General features: G+C 36.8%; 1 protein-coding gene across 2 annotated transcripts; it reads left to right on the top strand.

The window, feature by feature from the left end:
* The first annotated feature begins 554 nt into the window (after positions 1 to 554).
* Positions 555 to 25,895, top strand: LOC132121476 (homeobox protein Mohawk-like). 2 transcript variants are annotated; one of them, XM_059530891.1, is made up of 7 exons: positions 555 to 736; positions 1,312 to 1,586; positions 4,192 to 4,351; positions 5,517 to 5,670; positions 9,984 to 10,313; positions 25,106 to 25,139; positions 25,306 to 25,895. In XM_059530891.1, the coding sequence occupies exons 2-7, from the start codon at positions 1,411 to 1,413 to the stop codon at positions 25,493 to 25,495; spliced, it is 1,044 nt and encodes a 347-aa protein (XP_059386874.1). In that variant the 5' UTR covers positions 555 to 736; positions 1,312 to 1,410; the 3' UTR covers positions 25,496 to 25,895. The 2 variants fall into 2 exon arrangements, with proteins under 2 accessions (XP_059386874.1, XP_059386872.1); XM_059530889.1 differs by having other exon boundaries at positions 559 to 736; positions 25,303 to 25,895.

Here is a 25,895-nt window from a genome sequence, read left to right as displayed (position 1 = left end):
GGTACTAGATGGGGTAGGCTATATGATGTAACAGGATGTTACTTGACATTAATTTACCTATTTTATGTAGTGGATATAGCCTATAAAGTATTTTGTAGACTAGCAGGCTATGGAACCAGTATAATATAGCCTATGTTTCAAAATAATACTGAGTTACAGAAAAAAAAATAATAAATCCGTTACAACACTTCTATGCTTATTTTATGGCATTGTGCTTCTGAACATAGCCTACAAGTATCTTCTCCCACGCCTAAATCTAAATTACTTATTTCACCACTTGACTGCAATTTATCCATTCATTTGTCTCAAGTCAAAATTGTTCACATCAGACTCTGTGAATCTGCTTCTGATAAACTGCGTCCAGTGACAAGAATTCTGGCTAATTTGAGTAACTGTACGCCTCTCGTGCAGTCGGGTGATGGACGCGTTCCAGACGTGCACCCACACAAGGGAATAAATACACTGTTGCACTGGATGTGTCCGGTAGCCTCCCCCTGCAGGCCGACGGAACCGGCATAAAACAATCACTGTATGTTCGTCGTCTGAGCCGCTTAGCTGGGAAACACGAGACGAGTCGTGTATTCATGTTCCCGGGCGCGTCTGAATAAAGCGGAGAGGCGAAAGCGGCTCGTGTGGTTTGCGCACAGGATCTTACAGCGGAGAACATGTGAGAGGGAATGGGAAACTGGAAACTGGATTACACTTTACAGAAAGACGCAAAAGGGGTTACGTTCAGGTGCGTTCATTCAGCCTACATTTTACAACTATTTTCAGTTATGACTTTTAAATATTTTCCCTCAGTCGTGTCGCGTCACTTTCATTGAACTATATGACAGGGATGTCATACAGTTTTTGGTTCATTTCCTCCTCCCCCCATAAATCTTTATTTCTCTCTCCATTAGAATGTGGGCAATAAAATAATAGGTTACGTAAAACTCGATAACTAGCCTATACGGTTATTAAAAGTGTCACCTAAAATGAAATAAAGGATAACAGTTTTTTTCTACAAGTAAAATCTGTACACGCTTTATTTGTGTGTTACTGTCCGGGGTTATAGACCTCCCTCAAGCATCATTCATTCTGAATACTTGATGTTTTTCAAGTTTGCATGAATAGCTAACCTGTAGAAGTTTCAAACAAACCAGAGATCATCAGTTCCGTCAAATATTCTGACTCACGCGCTTAATGAGTTCCCAGGGCTTTGTTTTGACGGAAATGAACGAATTTTTACACTGACATTAAAACAGTCTTTACCTACTGAAAATGAAGGTTTTGTGAAATGTATGCCTATCATCTATTTATTTTTCACAGGATTTTGACAAAGCGCAGAGGCTCGGTCGAGTAGGACATCCCCACGGCGGTCAAAGCGCTTTACGCGGACACGGGAAAATAAGGACTAATATACCAAAGATGAACACAATTGTGTTTAATAAGTTAAGCAGCCAGGTTTTATTCGAGGAGAAGGCGAATGAAGTGGAAAGAAGTAGTCGAAATTATTTAGAGGTGATAGATGGACAGCATCCGGACCTGCTCGCCAGCAGCCCAATCATCAAAGACAGCTCCGCTATCCGACACAGGAGACCCGGGTATGTCCGACACTTCAGGGGCTTTTGTAAAATGTACTGCAGGTTCATGGACATGTTTCTTACATACATTTTTTTAAAATGCAAAAATAAAGCAGATGCACTGTAAAATATGTTCAACATATTTCGAGTGAAATATTTGTTTCCATCAATTTAACTCTATTTTCTTAATCCGTAATCTCTAAAAATAGAACGTATTTATCACTGCAGGTTGCCACATTTTTAAGTTTTAAAGGTTGCATTTTTTTCACAGTTGATGACAACCGCTTTGCAAATAATTTATTTTTCATGACGGAATAATTATTCTGATTAGATACATTGCAGAACAAAACCGAATCCGCATATATAATGACAGCCTGTTTAAATCACCTGTGTTCATTTTAACGCTGTAAATGCTTTCACCTTATTTAAGATAAACATCAAGTTGTTCAGTTTCAGAGCCAACGCTGAAAAGCAGTGGCACGTCCAACTGTTTGACTTTTTTAGTCTTTGTGTTTTCTTTCCATATATTTGCGCTCAGTTGTGGTTAGAGAGCATATGGTTTGAATTTACAGCCTGTTCGCCTTCTTATCTGGGAGACGTTGAGGTTTCAAAAAGAGAATTGCAGGAAATTAATATTCACAATTCAATTAAGTCGCTGTCGATGGTGCTGAATTAGCGGTGGCATGTCGTTCGGGTGCACGAGTTCATTCGTGTTCGGTAGCAAAGTTAAAACACGTCCAGGTCTGTTTCGAACAAATAAACATTTCCTTCAAGTGTATGTGTGGTCCAGTCAATCACGAATATTTTTGTAGTGAGGGCGCAAGAAGAAACCATGTCATCCCTTGTTTGCCCTCCGAACCCAGCGCGTTCAGTCTCGCCGCCCCAAGCTGTTTACCCCAACCTGTTTTTTATTTGCAGACAACACAGAGCTTCATTATATGACTGCGATACACAGCATCACCGAACCTAAAAGTGATGTCTTGTGAAAAACCTGTGCAAACATCCTCCGCTGCGGGTGCGTCTGGCTCGCGCTTACTGAAGGTCCGTTTGCGCGTGTAAGCGGAGCCATTAGGATAACAATACAGCCGCGCAGCTCGCCTCAAGGGGAATATCACTGCTAATGAAATTTATTAATATAAATTCAGAGGTGTGTGTCGCCGACATCGAGAACAGGGAGAAAAAAAAAACTTATTTAGGTTGTTAATAGAGTTCTGGGTTACAAGGAAAATATTTGCTGAACATGAATCTTGGAGCGTTGGGGAAAATATGTTAAATGTGCAGTCAGGTTTTTGGAAGATAACAGCGCCATACTGACATCTACAGGTTTAAATAACCAGCTTCTGTCCTCTCTTGAAAATAAAGGTTCTAATTAGAAGAAAGGTTGACTTGCGGAATGATGCTAATGCTATAAAGGAGAAATTTTTTTATACTTTAGTTCTTTGGAGAACCACCTGCTGAAACCCATACGCTGATCTGAATAACCTAACTATATTTAAACAGAGGTCTTGATAAAACAGGAACCATTGAATAACCTTTCTTTTTAAGTGTGATAGCCTACTTAACATGAATTGAGAATAAAAATTTCTACACAATTTGTTGTGCAAACCATCTTTACTCTCTGTACCTATAAAGTCTAGATATTTATCTTTTTCAATCTTTTCAGTGGACATAGCATATAGCACATGTGTCATTGTGCAGATGTTGGATCGCATGCAATTATTTCAGTCTTGCAACTGGACTGTGAACTTTTGAATGAAAAAACCCTCAGTGGGAGAGTTAATAAAAGCATGATGCTGGTTTTCTCATGTAAGAATATTTAACCCTTACAGTATCTCTTAAAGTTAAACATGACACTTTTACGTGTTTTTCTCTAAATGTCACTTGTATTTTCAGTTTCAGTTTTCAATGTGTAAAAGTTGTAAACATTTACCTCAAGGTCACTGGTCTGCTCATTGCATGTCACTTTCAGATAAAGGTGGTTGTTTTATATTGATGATGATGATAACACTACTAATTTAACAATTTTAATTTATTCAGTTATTTTTTCTGTTACTAATTTACATTGCTATTTACTGTAGATTATTTGGTAACACTTAAGAATAATGGTCCATTAGTTAATGTTAAGTAATTCAATAATTACCACATGAACAAACAATGAACAATACGTTTATTACTGTATTTATTCATCTTTGTTAATGTTAGTTAATGAAAATACAGTCATTCATTGTTAGTTCGTGCTAATTCACAGGTGAATTAACTAATGTTAACACGCACAACTTTTGATTTGAATAATGCATTAGTAAATGATGAAATTAACATCAACTAAGATAAATAAATGCTGTAGAAGGATTGTTCTTGCTTAGATCATGTTAACTAAAGTAGTTAACTAACATTAACTAATGTACCATTATTCTAAAGTGTTACCGATCATTTTCCTGACATTTACTAGCAGTAAAACAGAAGGCAACAAGAATAAACCCTAAAAGAATTAAAAATACTTTTCTCTCTGTGGAAAATATGTAATAAATCAATGCTATGGAATTTCTCAACATGAATGCCCATTCATAAGTCTTGTGTACTTGTCATGAGATTTATGTGGCTTGTGTCGGCTTGTTTTTCTCCACAGGTCTCGTCAGAACCCAGGAAAGATACGGCATAAACGGCAAGCTCTGCAAGACATGGCCCGGCCTTTGAAACAGTGGCTCTACAAACATCGGGACAATCCGTACCCCACTAAAACAGAGAAAATCCTTCTTGCGCTTGGCTCACAAATGACACTTGTGCAGGTACAGTGCGTTCATTTTCCACAACTTTTCCATACACGTCTTACCAAGAGCTCCTAGTAGCTCCCTGTTCATTCCAAACACAAGTTGCGACCAACTCACATTTGCTCTAGTGAACGTTTTCTTTTTTTAATGTTTAGCCAATATATCTAAAAATTCAGAGACATTCTAGCCTGTGTTTAACTTTTCACATATGTGCTTTCCAGTCCGTGCTGAGCGTTGGTTTGTGTGTACACATCTGTCTCAGTCTGTGTCTCTGTATATAAATGAAGCATAAACATGTTCTCTAAATTTGTTAAGAATTGGCCCAACCTGAAGATGCTATTCTGGATGACCCTACACATTTAATCTGGATCTAATATTCATGAAAAAGACCCATTTGTGAGCAGAGAGTACTGCAATATGGGGAAAAAAGACTTGAAAGACATGAAACCTATGCTCAATTTCAGGGGATAAATAATTTTAGGTGACTGAACAAATCTTGAACATCCCCAAACTTTAGTACCTGAGATAGATACACCTGGATTTTTCTAATTGCTGGAGTACTTTGCTACCACGTGCTATTCTACTCAATGCTTCCTTCACAAACTGGCCTCCGTTGACCTGTTTAAAGTGAAAAATATGGCTTTTGCTCTTTGATAACTTTATATAAAGCAGAGTTCAGGAAACTCAGGGCTAGAATAACATTTTTAAAGCACAATGCCTGACATATGTGGCTTGAAGAGTATCAGGCACAAAAAGTTTTCCTAGTATAACATCTAATGGTCTCTGGTCTCTGTGAAATGGAGAAGGCTGGGTTATATAGTGTTTTTATTGCAAAAAGACAGACATCAGGCGGAGGAAAAGAAATATTATTAGGTGCGAGTGGCAGAGGCCAGAATAAGCACCCAGGTCATCATCGTCTCAGTTGAAGAAGACTTAATGTAATGTTACGTTCACACAGTGTTCCTGGGATATCTGTGTGTGGCATTAATAGTTTTCATAGTGTTCTGATAAATAAAGCAGTCTATGGGTCTGTTAGTCCAAAAACACATCTAGGAATGGAAGCCAATAGGAGAGGAAAAACTGAATCAATAAAAGGTACAGGTTAAACCGATCTTTTGTGTCTTTTTTAAGCTAATTCCTTGGTCAGATTCTAACCATTCCAACACACTCCCTCTTTTCTCAGGTGTCTAACTGGTTTGCAAATGCTCGACGGCGGCTGAAGAACACAGTTAGGCAGCCTGATTTGAGTTGGGCCCTTAGGATCAAACTCTACAACAAATACGTCCAGGGCAATGCGGAAAGACTGAGCGTCAGCAGCCATGACTCTTGCTCTGATGGTACGACACTCTCTCATGCTCGCACACAATCACACATGTAAAAACAACTGAGCTTTATTATACATACAGTCCTTATGGAGACTTACCCAAAACACATTCACAGAAGTGCCGAGGCTGAATGTGACACTGAAACCAAGGATATTTAATATTGAACAGTGTTTGGGCCCAAATATAAAGTTTAACAATCTGTCATTGAAAAAACTCATGTTGATTAACTACTAATGAGAAACTTGGAGGAAACATGTCACCTCCAGTGTTTGTGATGATTATAAGTGAGCGTGATTTCACCAAGTACAACATGTTCCTGGATCAACATCCTTGTTGATCCTGGAACAACATTCCAATCAACCAATCAGGACTAAGGGATAACTTTTCAGGGAATATCTGTTTTAGGCTTACGATCAGGGTTAGGTGCTTCTACACCCTTGTTAATCAGCTCTCATTTCCCACTGATTTTAGGAATAAATGGGGAGGTTTAGGTTTAGGGGTAGGGATTGGGTTTAGTCTATATTTTTGGACAGTAATGTTAGTCCAAGAACATGTCTTACTTGGTAAAATCACAACATTAGGGTGATTATAGTCCTAGATGAGACGCAAACATTAAAGGGATAGTTCACCCAAAAATAAAAATCCTGTCATGATTTACACACTGTCATTTCATTCCAACCTGTTATGATTTTGTTCCTTCTATCAAACACCAAAGAGGATCTCTTAAAAATGTCTCTAAAAATGTTTGTTTGCTTTTTGTCTGTACAATAAAAGGCAGTGGGGTCTAATGTTGGTTTGGACTCCACTTTCTTTTAGTGGATGGACAAAAACAGTTGCAACATTCTTCAAAATATCTTATTTTTTGTTCATCAGAAGAAAGTGGGTGAAAGTGGGTTAATCACCATTGAGGGTGATTAAATTATGAAATGATTTTATTTTTTTGGGGTGAACTATTTCACCAATATAAAGTTTAACAGTTGGTCGTTCAACAAAATGCTTGTTGATCAAGCACTGAAGAAATTTGGGGCAAAGATTATCATGCCCAATGTTTGTTGTTGTTATGATCCAGAATGAAACACACACACACACACCTAAACCTAAACCTAAAGGAATAGTTCTCCCAAAAATTAGAAACCTGTCATGATTTACTTACCTCTATGACTTTATTTCATCTGTCAAAACACAAAAAAACATCTTGTGGGTTTTTGGTCAATACAATAAGAATTAATGGGGTCAAATATTGTTCTGGACCCATCTGTCTTTCATTGTATGGACAAAAAACATTAAACAATTCTTCAAAGTATCTTCTTTCTCAAGTCAGTTTCTGATTCAGTAGCACTTGAGAGTTTCAGTTGACGATTATCTAGGTTTTACTGAAGACATACAGTACAAGACAAAAGGTGCCCTGCTGAAAACAAGGACAATCAAGAAATAAATACCAGTAATGATAAAAAAATTTATTATTTTTTTATTCTGCCTTTTTGTAATAAAAGGAAGGTGCATATGTGCATACCTTTAAGAAGGTGCATATGTAGTAACACATGTACAACGTGTTGGACAAATATTGCAATAAACACTTTTCATCACTGTTTAAGTATACATACACCGTGCAAGTAATATGGCTCTTTAAAATAAGGTGTTTTGGTATTTATAAGAAACTGGGGTTTAATTCAGCATGTAGCTGAAACAGACCAGACAAGACACTTAAATGCGAATGTTTTATTACAATGCAGTCAGTGCAACACTCATTCCAAACATTTTTATAGCGTCGTATAGCAGCCGAGCCATAAATCAGATTTAGGTATGTTGAGTGCAGCACCAGTGTGTGCGTCCTCCTCTGTGTTTAAGTTAAATGGACAGATGCATAGGCTTCCAGACAGTCATGCAGGCTGTGATTAACACGCCACAATGGGGCGTCAGGACTCAACCACAAACACTCACACACAATCCTGCGCTTACATGCACAAACACAAAAACATCCTAGGTAACTATCTGAAGTTCTCTCTTTGCCTTCTCTCTTTCTCTCTCTAATTCACATGATAAGGTGTTACAACTGAAGGGATGTTGCTGGCTGTCTGTAGACTGCATGTTTGTTGGCCACATCGCTCAGCATAAGTATCCATACACATCCCTCTGTGCTTCACAGTGACCTCCAAACACACACACTGTATACAGTGCCTTGATTAGATGTCTTGGATGAGGACACACACTCTGTGGTTAAAAGAGGAATGTCCAGTCTGTGCCTCTCAAATCTGTCTCATCCTACAAATAACTTCCTTCTTTTCTTACACTGAAAATGTATCTACATTTCTGTATTAGCTCTTAATCAGAGCACACATAGAGAAAAGCATAGAAAGATTATATTGTCATAGTTGAGTAGGTAATTCACATAAAACAAATTGCAATATTGTGTAATTTAAATGACAATTAAGCTCATTGACCCCCAACATTGTACTGCTCTATTTCTATATAAAGAAATGAGTGGAGAACTGTTTAGATGTAAAAAAAAATGATTTCTTCTGATGTTGGGGTTGATTTTGTGACGTGTATTCTGTGAGATTCAACAACAACAACAACAAAAAAGTAGAACATCATATAACATCATACAAGATGTTTACTATGCATATGAAATGTCTAGCTGTTTAGAGGGAACATATTGTACAGATGTTTCATCAGGTCTGTCGTTCCCGTGTCTGAGCTTCAGAAGATCTGAGCTTCAGACACACTCTTCACACATTTGAGTCAAGATCGAGCCTTGCAGTGAAATCCTAGCTCACTTAGGAGGCATTCACTCACGCAATCCTAACCCCGTATCCTAGGAAATATTGCATTTGTCTGAACTCCAGTGTTTACCTTTGTTTCCTACATTATGGAATGGTTGTCAAGGTAGTATACAATGCAGGTGCTTTTAAAACAATCTTTTTGTTTTTCTTGTTTAAATGTTGACTTTTAGTGAGCAATGTGTCTTTGCTACACTGAAAAAAAAGTAATTTGGGCCATTGACCTTCAGTAAATCCAAATAAACAAGGAATCCACACACCTAGTTAAAAATGAAATTGGTGATTAAAAGGAACATGAGAATTTAAGTCAGTGATTATATAGAGTTGATTTAAGACATACATGTGGGAATATGTGTGCTGAAGACCACAAGGACAAGTCAAGAGATAAATAACAATGGTGCAACTGCAAATTTTAATTGTTCTAATTTTATTCTGCAACAAAAGTATTAACTTCCTTGGAATTGTGACGTTAGTTGCAAAGTCAACAGGGAGGATATAGACCATCCCTTCTGTTGTATTACAAACAACATTAATGCCCCTGATAGTTTTCTTTCAAAAATGAACAAAGTCTCATGAATCATCCAGTAATAAAACATGTTTATTTATGTTTTTTTAATGAATCACTGATGGGACAACAGGTGGCTGAGCAAATAATAAGAAATTAATGATTGGTTGTTTTTTAAAGAATGATCAACTGAACACACTTTCTGTAAGGCTTTGATATGACATTGGAATGTCCGAAGTTTTTTTTGTTGTTGTTGTTGTTGTTGTTTTTTAGAAAATTAATAATTTTACTGGTTTTGTTACCAAAGAGCAGAATGAAATCAGACGATTTATCACTTGAAGTTCTACAAAAGTTATTTATCTCTTGACTTTTCCTTGTAGTTTGTAGTATTTTGGCAAAAATAACCATTTACTGTTAAATAAACTTTTATTATTACTTATTCTTTTACTGTTGAAATCAGCTGCTTATTAATATTTTTTAAACCCTCATATTTTTTTTTCATAACATAGAACATAGAAATCTATTTGATCTGAATAAAAGTATTAATTTCTTTAGAAATTCCCCAAACCACCAAACTTTTGAATAGCAGTATAGGTGTCATTCTTGTCCACCTGTTGTTGTTATTTATTTGCTTGCTTGCTTGTTTGATTTGCTTAGATTTTTTTTTTTTTGTCTCATTTTTTTTAATACTTTCTCAAATGATGCCATACTGGGCTCAAAGATTCAGATCTTCTTTGCTAACCCTCGGTAGCAGTAATCAGTCTCTCAGTACCAAATTTGATCTGACACATTCGCTTGCAGTTGGGAGGCTCGTGTTTTCAAGGACTGTTATCCAGTCGAGAGTTTTCAATGTGCTGGAGGCGTCATGCAGAAGAGAAGGGTGATTAAATGAAAATGTGACCTTGTCTCTCCCTGCTGAGATGGTGTAAAGGGCAGGAGATGAAAATATTGACTTTTTGTAGTTCAGTTCCTTTTCTTGTGCATACGTCTTCTCAAATAAGTGTATTAACATATTTGTATGTATTCTGCATCTCATCCAGATATTGACCCAGCAGCACGGGCCCAGGTCGGGGAGTTCAGTAAGCCAATGTACCAGAGCGTCATCAAGAAGGAAGGTGGTGCTGTGGGTGCTGGTCTTCGAGCCGCAGCAGACGCCTCATTGTCTGATGACTATGTGTCACCGCCCAAATACAAGAGCAGCCTGTTGCACCGTTACCTTAACGACTCACTCCATCATGTGATGGTTGCCAACGGTGTAATGGATGCAAGGAGGAGGAACCACTCAGGCTCTTTCAGCTCTAACGAGTATGATGAAGACCTGCTGTCACCATCTTCTTCTGAAGCAGAGGCCAACTTTATCTACAGACATGGTGAGCTGCTGCCAGTCTTACATTCTTTCCTTGTTTGTGTCTCTCTCTCTCTCTCTTTGTGAGGAGGAAGGACATCTTGAAGCGGTTTCTTCAGCCCAGTATCAGCTGTGTTTTGGTCTTTGGCTTCTTGTTCTACAACAAGGAGAGTCACAGAGGGGTCATATGTTTTCTCAATTCTCTATTCTACAGATACACATAGTTCTATAAATCATTTTATTTCGACCTGACATTTGTAAAACTTTTTATTAGTATGAAGATACTAGTAAGTTAAAAATATTGCAGTTCAATAGTTCAAAGAATGTGTGCTTTTTATATTAAGCTTTGTACATTTGATGAACCGTTTAAGGTCATGCAAGTTCAGATTTGAAGTTGCAATGAAACAGTACATTCTGTACTGTAAACATAGTTCATCCTGAGTCTTCAGCCCATTAAATATAAGTATTTCTTTAGTCGATCAGGCAATTATTTTATCTTTTCAATCTTCATTGTCTCATCTTCTTATGTTTTTCGATATTACACACTTTTTCTCTCTACACTTTTGAGTTCATGTCCAACAACCACAACTAAGAAACAAGAAGATTTTAATCAAAAGAGAGTTCATCAGGGAAAGAGATGTTTGTGTGTTATTGCAAGTAACATATGTCACTACAGAAAGTCCAAATGTCTCTTTAGGGCTTTCAGCTTTTAAATTATTCAGAAGTTCTTAAAACAACTTACGACACATTAATGTGTATATATATGCTTTTGAACTTTCTTTCTTCAAGAAAGAATCCTGAAAAAAATCAAATAAAATATCATATAAAAATCAGTTTCCACAAAAATATTAAGCAGCACAACTATTTTCGACATTGATAATAAAAATATTTTCTAGAGCACCAAATCAGTATATTAGAATGATTTCTGAAGGATCATATGACACTGAACACTGAAGTAATGGCTGCTGAAAATTCAGCTTTCCATCACAGGAGGAAATGACATTTTACAGAATTTAACAGTAGTTTTGATCAAATAAATGCAGCCTTGGTGAGGATTAAAAAACATTACACAATCTTCCTGACCCCAAACGTTTGAACTGTGGTGTACTTGTATTATTTGGAAAATAAACAGCTTTAGTTTAATAAGTAAGTAAAGAACCATTTTTGGCCATTTTCTCCCAATTTCTTCACTGCAGCTGCTTGAAAATGACTTTATCCACTTCCCAGAGCTTCCACCTAACCCAGGATTTCTCATCAACACCAAAAAAAGGCAAGCTCTTCCAAAGTTTAGGCCTCTCTAACTCTGTTTAAGGTCAGCGTTGGTTCGGGGTCTCTCAGTAGTGAGCGTTTGCAGTCCTCACAGTGAGCTGTGTTTGCTTCCATGTGCTGTTTAAGTCCTCCAGGTGTTTGTGATGTTATCGCAAAACCTTTAGACGTTCCAAAATGACAAATATGTTTCAGGAGAGTTCTAGCAATTATTTAAGCCCAGTTCATCATCATCTGGAAGAGTGTCAGCCTCTATTAATCATTCGTAGCAATTCATGTGAGATACTGTGTCTGCGACCAAGGCCTTCGAGCGCTTGTGTTTGCTCTCTCTTCTCTTCAAGAAAGAGTTTCTTCAGGTCAGATCAATATGTCTTTGTCCTGACAGAATTCAAGACTGATAACACTGTTTGCTATTCACTTCTTCGCTTATTTCAAGCCTTGGGGATCTCACCATGCAGTCTCTGTTTCACTTTGTTTCTCATTTTATTTTGCCATTTCTTACTGACAAACATGGTTTGCATTACCTCTGGGCTGAGGAACAGAACGCTGGAATTCTCTTCAAACCCAAATGCTGCTTCTAACTATTTTCTGGACCGGTGTTTAAACTCCCTGTGCTCTATATGACGCAAGGCTGCTTATGTAGACACCTGCTGAGATAGACAGAGGGAAAGAGTTTTGGTGTATTTTGTTGCTTATTTCAGCTTGAATCAGTTATTCCAAAACACTGTTATACACTTAAAGAATATTTATGAGTTAAGCGGTTTTCCTAGTCTTTCATGGTAAATACCATTTCTCGGCTAAGGATTCTCATGGCTTTATCAGGTAGATGAAGTTTCTTGTTGTCAGTTTGCAGATAATAATTTGCCAGATGAAAAGTTTAACACATGATCACACACAGCAACATTTGCGCAACAACAAATAAGGGATCAATCCGAACAAAATACAACAAACTCTGAATTAAACTGATATTGAATGTGTCATTCAGTCCTGTTGCTGGTTAAAATGGGTTTGTACCGTTTCCTTCTAAGATTTCACTTTCTCTTTTTTTTCCTCCTTGTTTAAAAAAACAGCATATGTTAGTTAGGTAAAGCAACCAGCTCAGGACCAGCTTATAACCAGCTCAGGACCAGCTTAAACCAGCTTATGACCAACTAAGGACCAGCTCAAATCAGCTGCCATGCTTTAAAAATTACCTAAAAAGCATATGCTGTTTTTATCAACAGGGCTGCTATTCTCTTTCCTTCCATTTTCTTTCTTTCTACATTCCAGAAAATTTTCATACAAATATTGCTCAAGTTTCAGACTAATACTGTGTGAGGTTGAAATTTTAGATCTGTGGACTCTGTTTTCTTTTTTAAAGCAGCTGTCTGTCTGTCTCTGCACTGTGTTAGCCAAAAACGCTAATGTTTTAGCTCAGAAATCTTTAAACCAAAGTGGCATCTCAGAATCCACTGGTTAAATGTAGCTTAACGGAACAAATTGGATCTAAAGGAGCTCTCTCCTCCTTTATATCAATCCTCACTTGAAGTTTCACAGATCAGACGTGGCAAAGGAGCCGTCAGGATTGGAAAACTAAAGAGCCTATTGTGTAAGAAAAATACGAAATAAAATGCAATGGGAACCGTGATAGGAGTTTCACTGAAAACATTAAGTGAGAGAATTCCAGGGTACATGCCAGGGATTGTATGTCAAATTGCACTTTAATGGCAGGAATCTCACTCAGTGTGTTCCCTGCATGCGTGATACTGGGTTTAGGGCTGTCCTGTATGATATAGATCACTATGTCGCATTGTCGGAGTGGATGAGCTTGCAGTAAAGTGAGAGCATGCAGGAAAATATTTCTCAAAACTTTGTCTAACACTTTAGATATATTTTCACAGGTTGGATCAGGGCCTGGTTAAAAGTGAAAGGGCATCACATTGGACATAAACTGGCTGCTGCACCATTTATTCTAGATCGACATGTTATTTGTCCTCATATTGCTTTCAGCAGGATCCTTGTGATCCAGTTATTATGTGTCATTTGAAGAGTTTATGAATATATTATGATATTATGCTTCAGTGAATGAGATAAAAGTGATATATATCTCAATACTGGTGCCAATTGCATCCGTTCAAAACGTTTCAGGTTTAGTAAGAATTTTTTTAATCTTTATTTAATTAATTTTGAAAGAAATTAACACATTTATTCAAATGAATGCATCAAAATTAACAGTGAAGACTTTAAATTTTAAAAAGTTTTACATTTCAGTTCTCCGTTATTAAGAATTCTTCTTCATTGCTCAGAAATACAGTATAGAATATAAAGAAGATTTCTTTATATGTTTGCGATCAGTAATGTAAGTAAAAAAAATGACAGAGGAAAAAAAAAAAAGTTTGGTAAGGTTTTCTTTTTCCAATCAATCTTTTTGCTGTGTTTTAGTATGTTAGCTGTGCACTGTGGTACATATTTCTTTACAGAGCCAAGAATGTCACCTCGGTTTTACAACATGAAAAGACCTTATTTTTCAAGGTCAGTGGACATTAAATATATTAAATGAAAACAGAAAGGCTTGACAAGGCCACTGGGGCTCATAGGTGCCAGTGCCTCATAAGAGTCCTGCAAACTTATTGGACTGAAGCCACCAAAAGAAAATGCTTTAAAAGTCGTTGTCCAAGAAAAGTACAATCTCTTCAACTCAGAAACATTAGAGCAGATTTCAGGCCAGCCTCACCACAATCAAAGGCAGGTGGGCCATTCATTCAAGCCTAAACATGCAACAGATTGGGAGCACGTAAATTCAGGCATTATTAATGTGCAGGGCCTGCTGTTCATCAGATGACTGACAGCCCTCTGTGTGTACAGCTGGAAATACACAGCACACTTTTATCGCTGTTTGTGCACAGTCGTACTACACATCCAACCACATACAGTACATAAAAACAGTGAGAGAAAGAGAGACTTTCAAGCTTTTTAATGGCATCAGACTCTCGAAGCAGAACAGACTTTGGCTAACATATTTTAGCGTTGTTTGACAGTGACATACAGTGCAGGGGAAGGATGTGTAATTAAGAAAAACAGCCTGGCAAGGATATGGCATTTAAAGAGTACATGCTGAACTGCCTGATTTATGGTATTTGGATGCTTACTGACCACAGAGCCACAGGACAATGACTGATCCAGCTCTACTATGCACATCTCAAATGGCAGAAAATGTTTATGAAAACATCTCTATTTAACTTCGATCTTCAAAACTGTAATATTAAGCTTCACCATTAGATTTTATGTGGTTTTAGTACATTTTCAGAAAAAAGGTACAACAGCTGTTACTTTAAAGGTACCCTTTAAAAAAAATGGTACTAATGTGAAACTACAGTTTTTCTTAATTGCTAAAAAACTAAACCTCAATCTCTTTACCATATTCTCACTAGCTTAACCTATTTGTTGAATAAAGCTCTCTTTCTGCAAAACCTTTAAACTTGTTCAGGGAGTTAGGCTCTATATGCAAATCTCATGCACTCTTTTTGCAAAACTCTAAACACATTCTCATTCACTTAAACACTTATTAAACCGTGATGCATTTGCGCAGCAAAATTTTAAACACAGGCCACAAAAGTTAAACACAACTAAAGCACTGTTGTCATCGTTTACACACAACGATTCACAATTGTTCACACTTGTTTCTAATGATGTGATCAAACCTACTGTACAAAATATGAGCCATCAGTTCAGAGTGCTCAAGTGACACAGGTGACTGAATGATGATACGAACAATAGATGGAAAAGAGGAGGAAGAGAAGTGGAGGATGAGGAGAGAAAGCGCTATGTTTAGATAGAGTTATCAAGGCTGGATCTGTCAGACCAGAGGGGTTTTTCTCTTTGTCTAGAAAAAAAGACATTACTTGTGATGTGGACTCAAGCACAAAGACATGATGCTGAGACAGAATGAATCTCTCATTGACCCTGGTTTTACAATTGTACAGCTTACAGCATTTGAGTGTACTGCAACATGCTATTCATTTAGAGTTTTATTTGACTTTTTTGGCCTTTGCAGTTGGACTGCAGTATTTTTGCAAAATCCAAATGCTGAATATACACAAACATTCAGTACTATTCAATATTCAGCACTATTCTTCCACTACATACAGTAGGCCTTTACAATATATTCACCTTAGCTGCAATTACTATACTTTTTTACAGAATTGCTAAATTGTTTTCTCAATACAATATACTTTTTTGCAATGTTCTGGATGCTGTGTTCTCTTTTTCCCTGTAGTGTCTAATGAATGCTCTGTAGTGTTTATTTTATTGACTCACTTGTGTGTGAGCTGAGAGGACAGTTTGAGTGCAAGTGAAATGGTTTTGCAGTGACTGCTTGATTTTGATGGAAGAGTCAGAGGTTTCTTGAATTTATTTCGAGTATTTGGATTTGTGTTTAAGGTTCAGTGTAAATGATTGATGGTTTTAAGAAATGTGTTTTAGCAAGTTAGAAAAACTGTAATATTCACTCTTTATGCGCAAAGATTTAGCTTTTGAAAGGATATTGGCCCAGTGACAGCTTTTTTACCTTTATTTTATTTTATTTTATTTTAGAGTGTAGTAAATATTCTCTGTGTAGTTGAGGTAGAAAATGCACAAGGCCTTTTTAATCAACACTAAAACCATTTGTTAAAATATAAATTAATTTATAATGTACATTTTATATTTTAGGTCCTGTATAATATAATATAATATAATATAATATAATATAATATAATATAATATAATATAATATAATATAATATAATATAATATAATATAATATAATATAATATAAAAGATAATTAGCAAAATGTTATTTAAACAGTTTTACATAGACTATAATATGTCACATCACAGGACTAGTCAACTTCCCAAAAGTATTTCATGTCAGATACCCATATGCACTCACAGAAACACCAAGATTTCCTTCTCTTGAAGAAGTTTTCTCCATTCTCCCACTCCATCCCTCACAAAACAGGGAGGGACGTCTGAACAATCCTTAAGAAAGAGGAGGCTGTGGCTAAGATTTACTTCAGACTCTAGGTTACAGTTGTAAGGATGGAGTCTCCTTGGAATCATCCATCACCGGAGGGAGAGAGGAGAGAATGTTGAGAGAAGTGAAAGGTGGAGAAAAGAGAGAAGAAGGAAGGGAGTAGGAAAGGAAGAAAGGGGAGATGAGAGATGAGCTGAAAATTGGAAGATGAAAGCTGAAGTATCATGAAAGAGACTTAAAATAGTGAATAATGCACAATTAAACCCACATAAAAACTGAGATGAGAAAATATGAACTTCTCTTTTTATAATGAGAGATACAAACAAATACAGAGACCTAGACAAGCATCTACTTGTGACTGTACTCATTATACCAAGGCATTGTACTCATAATACTAATTTTTGGTAACAATTAACAATAGTATTTTCATGGCTTTTATACATTATAACATTTTTACAGTGTAATACATAATTATAATAAATAATCATTATAAAAGTGTTTTCATTTTTAATTAGAATTTTTCTTAGAAATTCTTAGTATTCTCAATAGGTTTATAATAGGATATTGGAGAGCAAGTAAGCATTTTCTTAGTAGCATGAATAAATGTCTTGCTTTATTACAGCATTCTCTATGTACCCAGACACTGTTTGATAAGTTTTCATCCATCTTTTATAATTTAGTTTTTGGAGCCATTTGTAACTTGAAAAAGATTCATTTCAAAACTCGTTCCAAAAACTGAGTTCTTAGTCTCTCGGCACAGTTCTGTGTATAAACTGTCCTGAAGCTCAAGAGCAATATATCGTGATGAATTGCAAATAGTCCGAGGCACACTTGAAATGTGAATGTGTGTGGATTGTGGTGATTTGTGTGGAGGAGAGGTGTAAACAGAAACACACTGCTCTGGCTGCTTACATGTGAGAATAGATAGCAGACAGGAGGAAAGAAACAGTAAATGAATGGGAGGCTATTAGACAAGTGTGGAGAACCTAATGGCTTTAAACTGAGAGACTCTGACAGTTGGAGCATCAGAAATAGCACAGCAGGGCCTATGCATATTTGTCTAACTTGGAAAGTAAAGTTTTTGTGGCAGGGGGAAAATAAAAAGAGGCATTTTCACAAGAATAGATTAACAAATGAAAATAAAAATCAAAGAGTTTATGGTAAAAAGAAAGAATGTGCGTGTGAGCGAACCTTGAGGAACATCATTTTACTGTGTATTTTTGAATCAAGTCTGCAATCATTATTTAGTTCAGAAAACACTTTCAAACATTGTTATATTATATTCAATCATTGTTTTTTTCCGAGGTTGCGGTTCGAAAACAATTCTGTTTTCATCTCTGGGCAGAATTAACTTGCAAAGAAACATACAAACTTGTAATATGAGATCAAAACAAGCTTTTCCATTCTGCAAAACCATTTGCAATGATTCCAAAGTTTTTTGCTTTTAATTGTTTTTTTTCCATTTTGGAATGACACTAAAGCTGAAGCAAAATTGAATTTTATTGGAGCTGAAAAAGGTTTGTGATGAGTTCTAGATGGAGACTTATCTACGTCTGATAGCACTTTAGGCAAATGCTTTCAGCATGAGCCTCTCTCCTTCTCTTTGTCCTTCATTCTCTTTTCCTGAGATACGTCAGAGTGTAGATACTGTCTTGTAATACCTCAGTGGTGTGCTATGTCCTCTAGCTAGCGTGTTTGAAGTCTGTTTGTGGGACTTTCATTGGTACTGATAGGGTAAGAGATCAGAATCATTTGTCCAGCCATTAGCGAATAGCAAATCCACTTTTCCGTGTCCAGAACAGGAAGCCAATGGATGACCTCTAAGCGTAAATGGTCAAGACTAGTGAAAAAATATATATGTTAACACTAAATTCTTTTGCCCAGAGAATTTCCTTGATCATGAACAGACCAGTCAAAAAACTTAACCTTAACCCATGTAGTTACCTTATACCACCATTGTGTACATACACACATACATTGTGAGTACACATAAGCACACATACTGTAAAACAAAGTGCAACCAAATAAAGAAAGTCATGTAGGTATGGAGAATAGAATTTTCATATCTCTTTAAGAGTTTTAATATTTGCACCCCATAATTACTGCTAACTATTCAAAATCACACAGCATTTCATCCATTTATGTTAAATACTAAAATGAACCAATCATCGATGTGAACAATTACACCTGTTAATTGTGAAATCTATTTACTATGAAAATAGCTGTAAAACAATACATATATATCATATCATTACACCATAAACACTGCATTAAATAACTGTCATGTTCCTATGATAGATTAAATACAGCTCTGTACTGTCTACTGTCAGAGTACTGATGTGATTTTCTTTATATTCTGTATTTTAAAAGCTTTTAATAAAAAAAAAAAACACCTAAAAATAGCTACACACGCAGCAATGTTATGTTTAAGACACTGAACATGAAAACAATCAGTGTCTGTGAAAAAAAACTCAACCTACAGTATAATCCATCACTACAGCTTAAAATAGCATATTATTAAATATAATGTTTGTTACATAACACAATAAAACAAAAAATTATTTTACTAAAGGAGCAAATTTACACCCCATTTAAAACATCTGGGACATCTGTGTCGCCCCATATAGACTCATGAGAGAAAAAATAAAACACAACACAACTGTAGCTGTATAACTTTACAACAGAAACACTGTTTTAACAAAAAAGCAAAACAGCAAGATTTATTTGATATCAAAACTAAAATTTCAGTAATGCTCTCGAATCGCTATCGCCGTACTTTGATGTGATACACAGAATGGTCTGTGCAATGATGCTTCATGTCAAATACCTATTGTGTTTTGTTAAGAGATGAACAACAGCTCTTCTTTGACTTTATAGGTATAGGTAATATTTTAGTTTAAACAACATTGCAAAATCAGACAATATTTGTGTCCACAGTAATAACTAATTATTATTTAAATGTTGTAAATAAATATCACAACCTTGACAGAAATGTAGTGGAGTGAAAAGCACGATATTTATCTTCCAAATGTAGTTAAGTTAAAGTCATACGTATCTGGAAAAATTAAGGGACAGATACTCAATAAGTGTACTTAAGTACAGTAATCAAGTATTGTGCTTTGTAACTGTCCACCTCTGACTCTGACCGGTAAATACAAAATGACGGGAAGATGTTGAGGCAGTAAGTGTCATTGGTGGGGGCTGCTTTATTTTGGCCATGATCGGATTGTCATTATTTATCATAAGCTGTACAGGTACACAGAAATCCTAAAAATATTAAAGAAAATCTGTCTAAGATGAATCTTACTGTTAATGAGTGGCCATGTGTCCATGAGGCTAAAATGTGATTTTCAGTTGGTCTCTCTCTTGCTTAGCCTGTTTACCCCAATACAGTATTGCCACTGTTTGGTTGTTTCCTTCAGCTCGCCAGTCAAATCCACAGCCCAGAATATGTCAGCACCCTCGACGCAGTTTGATCCATCACAGATTAATGTCCTGTGATTCAAAGGCCGAGGAAAGGAAGTCCAACAGTGTCCAGACTGATGTGTTTTTCACCACAGAGAGTTTTAAAATAATACGAGAAAATGTCATGTGCAAAGAATCACTACCATTCTTCATTCCTCTGTTGGGCCTCATGCCTCTTCCAGCCACCCTGACCCCGAAACAGAGGATATCATGGATATTTATAGTGCAGCGATTACTGATAAACGTAAATGGAATGGAGAGAATGGAAGAACGGAGTCAGTAATAGGGCTGTTGTTTAAAGATGGCCATTACAGTGAATGAAACCTCAACCAAAAGTATGAACTGGGAAGGCAATGGGAAAACAAGCACCATGGCATTAGGTTTAAAAAAAAACGTTGAACGTCAGAGACGAGTTGAAGAGATTAACAGAACAGAAACGATCACAGGAAACAGTCAGAAAAATGGAAACCAAAGGACAAACTCAGACGGTTTATCTAGAGAGTGACCAGAAGAGACAGAAAGAGAGCGAGACGAGAGATAGAGTGGATGTTGAACTGGGGAGGAGGCTGCTATCCTGGACAGCTAGTGAGGGTAGAGCTGGCAGAGCAGAGACGACACATGTGCCAGCTTCATTTTAACATCATTCACAGGCCTTCAGTGACATTATTAAAGAACAACGTTCATTTTTCTCAAGCACACATTGGACTCCCAGAATAAAAATCAGACACCAAGAACTGATGATGTCTGTCTGCTTTGGGCAGAACCAATTTTCCTACCCTTTATTTGAAAGCTGTGAAAGTGTGACTGATATTTTATAACCCAGTAAAGGCAGGCAGAGATTATGGTTTGAGAAAATAGTGCAGACTTCTCTAATTTCTTTGGTTAATGCATTATAAATGTGACAAATTCATTGTCTGTTATGTTCACTAATTTTAGCAGGTTATCTTGTTGTACTTTAACCACTTCTCCTTGTTCTACATGCTGGGATGTTTCTTGACAACTAGAACCAATACGTGCCACTCGCAGCCACCACAGATTGACATTGACATTTTTTTCCATTCTCGTCAACCTGTAGAGTTTTTATTTTATATTCACATGTACGAGTCATTAGCTACCCTTGAATTCAAGTTTTGTTCTTCTAGCAAACTTCTGCAATCCAGAAACAGAAAGATCAACTTGTTCTCTGTGTTATTCAATGAGAATTTGTTTTCTCTCAAATTTTCTTGTTTTCACAAACAAGCAAAGCAAAAAAAAAAAAAAAAACTTTTTTAAGAATGTCTACTTTTGTGTTCATGGAGGAAACAAAGTCATATACAGTATGTTTAAAATGACATGAGGGTAAGTAAATGATGAGAATTCTTTGGTAAATCATTCCTTTAAACAGACACATCCACACACATAAAACACCGGATGATTAAAATCCACTAATACATACAACTCCAAGCAATAATCTCAAACCCTGCTCGTCTTTTAAGCAGAAATGATACTAGACCTTGCAGCCAACTTATTAAAGTGTTATCAGGCCAGTCCTCTCACCAAACTGGCTTTCATTATTTGAATAAAAACAATAGAAACATTCTTCAAAATATCTGCATTATTAATAAGAAAGAAGGTCATACAGGTGTAAATGAAATGAAGAGATCAAAAAATATATTGTTTAGCCATGAAACTCTAGCAGAGATAGATAGATGCAGGCTGATAGGTTCTTTACTGGACATTTAGTCTGCTAGCAATCACATAACTTACTACAAAGCACAAGCTGACTGGTTTCTGCTGAAGCAAACAAGCCAATGAGCTTCAGTCTTCACTGCAAGACTGTGAGAAACTCTCCACCTCCCCCAGCTCCACCTGTCTAGACCAGCTATACCTATTCATGCAGCAGCAGCATATCTTACATTGTCATAGCAGCCACAGCGTACAACGCAGATCAAGTTTGCTAAGACCAAATAAATTAAAATGATCTTATCCATTAACACTCAATTATTTGTCCGAGTAATTGAAAGCAGTTGATTTGTGCAGCAGTATGTAGTGTACAGTAACCATGCATCTGCTGCAGGTGTTTGCTGGTCTGACATCTCCCAGTACCCGGCAGAGAAATAGATGTTTTTAGCACTTCTTTCTCTTCCCATTTTCTCTTTAACAGCATTTTTATGGAGTATCACACAAGTCCCCCAACTCACAGCTAACAGAGCCATTTCAAAACAGAGCCGTTCAGTTGCAAAGAACGCTGCAAAAATGGAAAAAAAAACACCAGGAAAATAGTAACATCTACCACATTTTGATTTATAGAGGAATTCTAATTTCGTTGGCACAACCATTGTTTTCAAAAATCTTAGTTTTAGATGTTTTAGGCAGCAGCATTTGGAAATTGTAGTGGGTCTGCATCCAGTTTTCAGCAAGAGTTTCCCTGGGGGAGAGAGCGGAGTCACAGTCTGCTTAAAGACACAATATGTAGGATTGTTTTTATTAAAATATCCCAAAAACACTAGAAAGGTGTTATTTATTTTGCTGACTTGTGTACTTACATTATCCCAAGTGTTTCGAAGAATGTTTAAATCCAGAGAAATAAGCAATTTTAACTAGTGACACAGACCGTGTCCATAGTGTTATTGTGTCGCCTGCCAATAACATCATAACCCCTCAATTTTTGTTTGGCAGAAAACATATAGAAACACCAAAGATGCTTTAATATGTTGTGTGTTTTAATAGATCGGTGATGACCGCGAAGAATAGCATTATAACAGAACTTTCAAACATATCTACTATGATAAAACAGAGCTTCTTTTTTGTAGCATAATAAAAGCTCTGCTGCTTTCGAGATGTAGTGTATGTAGTTTATGAGAATGCTGTTACCTTTATTTGTTATGCTAGTGGCTGTCAGTAGAAACCAGTCGTACAACTGCCAAGAGAGTACTGCCAACTGAGCTACTGTCACTGCAGTAATAATGTCAGACAAAAGCAGCAGTGCTATCACACATCTCAATGGCGTCCAAATCAAATTCATTTACAGTCCTGGAACTGGCATTTTTAGGAATCCATAACTGGATTTTCACAGTAGCAGTTTCAGTGCCGTCTATGTTGTTTGTATTTATCATCATACCGTTGATAACTGAACTTATCCAAGACAGAACAGACAGTTACGAGACTGCTGAATACTGGAGGGGAAAACAGTGTAATAATTTCAGTGTTTAATGGCATGTGCAGCAAAAGGACTGAATACCTGCGTTTGACAAAAAACTCTAGATGTGTTGTTTGTATCAAGTGCAAATCAAAAAGCCCTCTGAGAGCAAGAGCTTATTTACAATAGAGAACATACAACCACCACAACCAAATCCTGTGAATACAAAGAGAAGAGAGAAGTGATACATCAGCACAGCGAACCCGACACAAACACAGTCAAAGAAAAGAAAAGATATTACATATTGTGACAGAAACATTAATGGGTCTTTCGAAATCAAACTCAGACTGGATAAATTAAGGTGAGATTTCCCAGCTGAGAATCTCTAATCGTTACATCTTCACATGTTACATCTTCCGGTTTGGTCAATTGAACCCCAAACACATCTGTGAGTTTATTCTGACTAACACACTCATTCTCAGCCGTGTAAAACTATTACTGAGCACAGCAGGATATTTCCCAAAAAGCCTCACAGCAGACTCGGGCAGTAATGGCCGCTGCTGGCCTTTCCTCAACACAGTTGCCATTCAACGCACATGTGAACGGTTTTTTAAGAAAAAACAAGTTTAACACCGGAGCCGTCGGGGATGATTAGGTGCTGTTTGGCCCTGGCAGGTGTTCGAGCAGAGATCCAATGTCCGTTCCGGATCCAAGGGGTGTGTGTGAGCACAAGGTTTGGGATGGGATGAGGTGAACGCATGCGAACGCTGCCTCAAGAGAGAGAACCGAGACATCCGGAATAAAGGCGTGGGGTTTAACTCACCGAACAAACGCTAGCCTGGATCTGGATTTAGAGAATGATTCAGTGCCTGTAAATGTCATCCTAGATGAAAGTGTGAGGCCTGTTAAACCACAACTGTCATGTTTAGTAAGAGATCAGCCTGGCGTAATATCATATACAAGATTGCAGGGTTATGCATGCACAGTAAGAGGAAAAACAAGACTTGCTTATAATTTGGGGCAGATTGTACTTGCAATTTAAGACTAGCAGCCTCATGATTTACTATCGATTTAACACTGAATGCTGAAATCACTTGGGTGCATCAGCCTGGGGATGTGCCTTGTTAAGTAGATGAAAGAGTTGGGTCTCGTTGATGAAACTGAAATGAAATATTCCTTTTATGAATGTAATGTTATTTTTTGTGCATTAATATGAATATGAAATGGAATGTGCCACAACATTTCTTGAACTAAATATGCATTTGTGATACAGACATTTTTGTCACATATTAGGTGCCCCTTAAAAGACATAAACTCGTAATTCTAATATTAACTCAAAATTGTGAGATATAAACCTGAGATTGCAAAAAATAGTCAGAATTGTGTTATAAACCTGGAATTCTAAGAAAGAAAGTAATTGGAAGATATAAAGTGGAATAGCAAGAAATGAAGTCAGATTTGTGAAATAAAATTAGAATTTTTTTTTTTGATTATTATTATTCTGTTGTAGAGACATCAACACAAAGGTGAGCCAATCGAGGGTCTATGGAAACATATGCTTTTAAAAACATATAATTTAAAAATAAATCTTAGATGTGTTTTTGGTTATATATAGAAAAAAAGGTTGTGTAAAAAAGTGTGAGTGTGTGCGTGTGTGGTAGAGGAACCGGTGATTATCATTAAGTAATTAGCCTCAAGTGTGTCTCTGACCTCTGCATTTAACAAATAACACATTATCATTGTGCCAAGCATCTGGATAAGGAACATTCCACCATTCACAGAGTAAATGGAAACAAGTCTCAGTTACTGAAGCATCTCTCTCCATTCACACAAGTAGCACAGACCTACACATAAACAAGTCCTCCGAATGTTTACTTACAATCTAACCTGACTTTTCCTGCCTGTCACATCTGCCAGCATTAAGATACAGTGTTTTGTTATTGACACTGGGTTTGTCCTGTGCTTTTATTTACAGAGACGGTGGAGCATGGATCAAATAAATCAGACAGGTGCGTATGACTGGAACTGGCATGCACAAAAAAAATTGCTATTCATGTTATTTTAGATAGGTGTGTATACATTTTTGGTTTAAGCTGTAAAATATAGCATAAGAATGACATCGAATACAGCTAGTGAGCATCTTTCAATAACAGGCCTTTTGTATGTTAACAGAAGCATGAAGAAGGAGAAGGGACAGAGGAAAGACGAGACATACTGGAGGGAGATCAATGCGGCCATGGCCCTCACTAACCTGGCTCAGCCCAAGGACACAGCCACCGCCGCCACCACCAGCTGCATCATCCAGAAATCCTCACACATAGCTGAAATCAAGACTGTTAAAGTGCCCATCCTGCACAAATACTAATGCACACAAACATACGCAGAAGATCCCGCTCTTCTACTTTTGGAATTCAGTTGTTTTGAAAATTGTTTATTACTTTGAGGTACTGATAAATAATACATTTTCTTGGTTCGTTTTTATTGTTATTATGAGTACGATGAAGTGCCCTGAAATGCAGCGATTGTATCGTTCACCGATTTGTGCATTTCTCCTTTGGGTCGTACAAGCTTTTTTGATAAGTGTTGATGAATTGTCAGTAACGACAGTATTTCTGAACGAGACACTTTTGCAATGTTAACTTATTTTGATATTAATCAGAAATTTGTATTGTATCGCACCAAAGTGCCTTCATGCATCTCAAAAGAGAGTTTAGTGAGAATGTACAGTTCATGTCCTCTCTGAATGAAATAAATGGTTGAAACGA

The sequence above is a fragment of the Carassius carassius genome, chromosome 39, assembly GCF_963082965.1.
Source record: "Carassius carassius chromosome 39, fCarCar2.1, whole genome shotgun sequence".
In the NCBI taxonomy this organism is placed as follows: Eukaryota; Metazoa; Chordata; class Actinopteri; order Cypriniformes; family Cyprinidae; genus Carassius; species Carassius carassius.
This window is presented reverse-complemented; position numbering and strand designations above follow the sequence as displayed.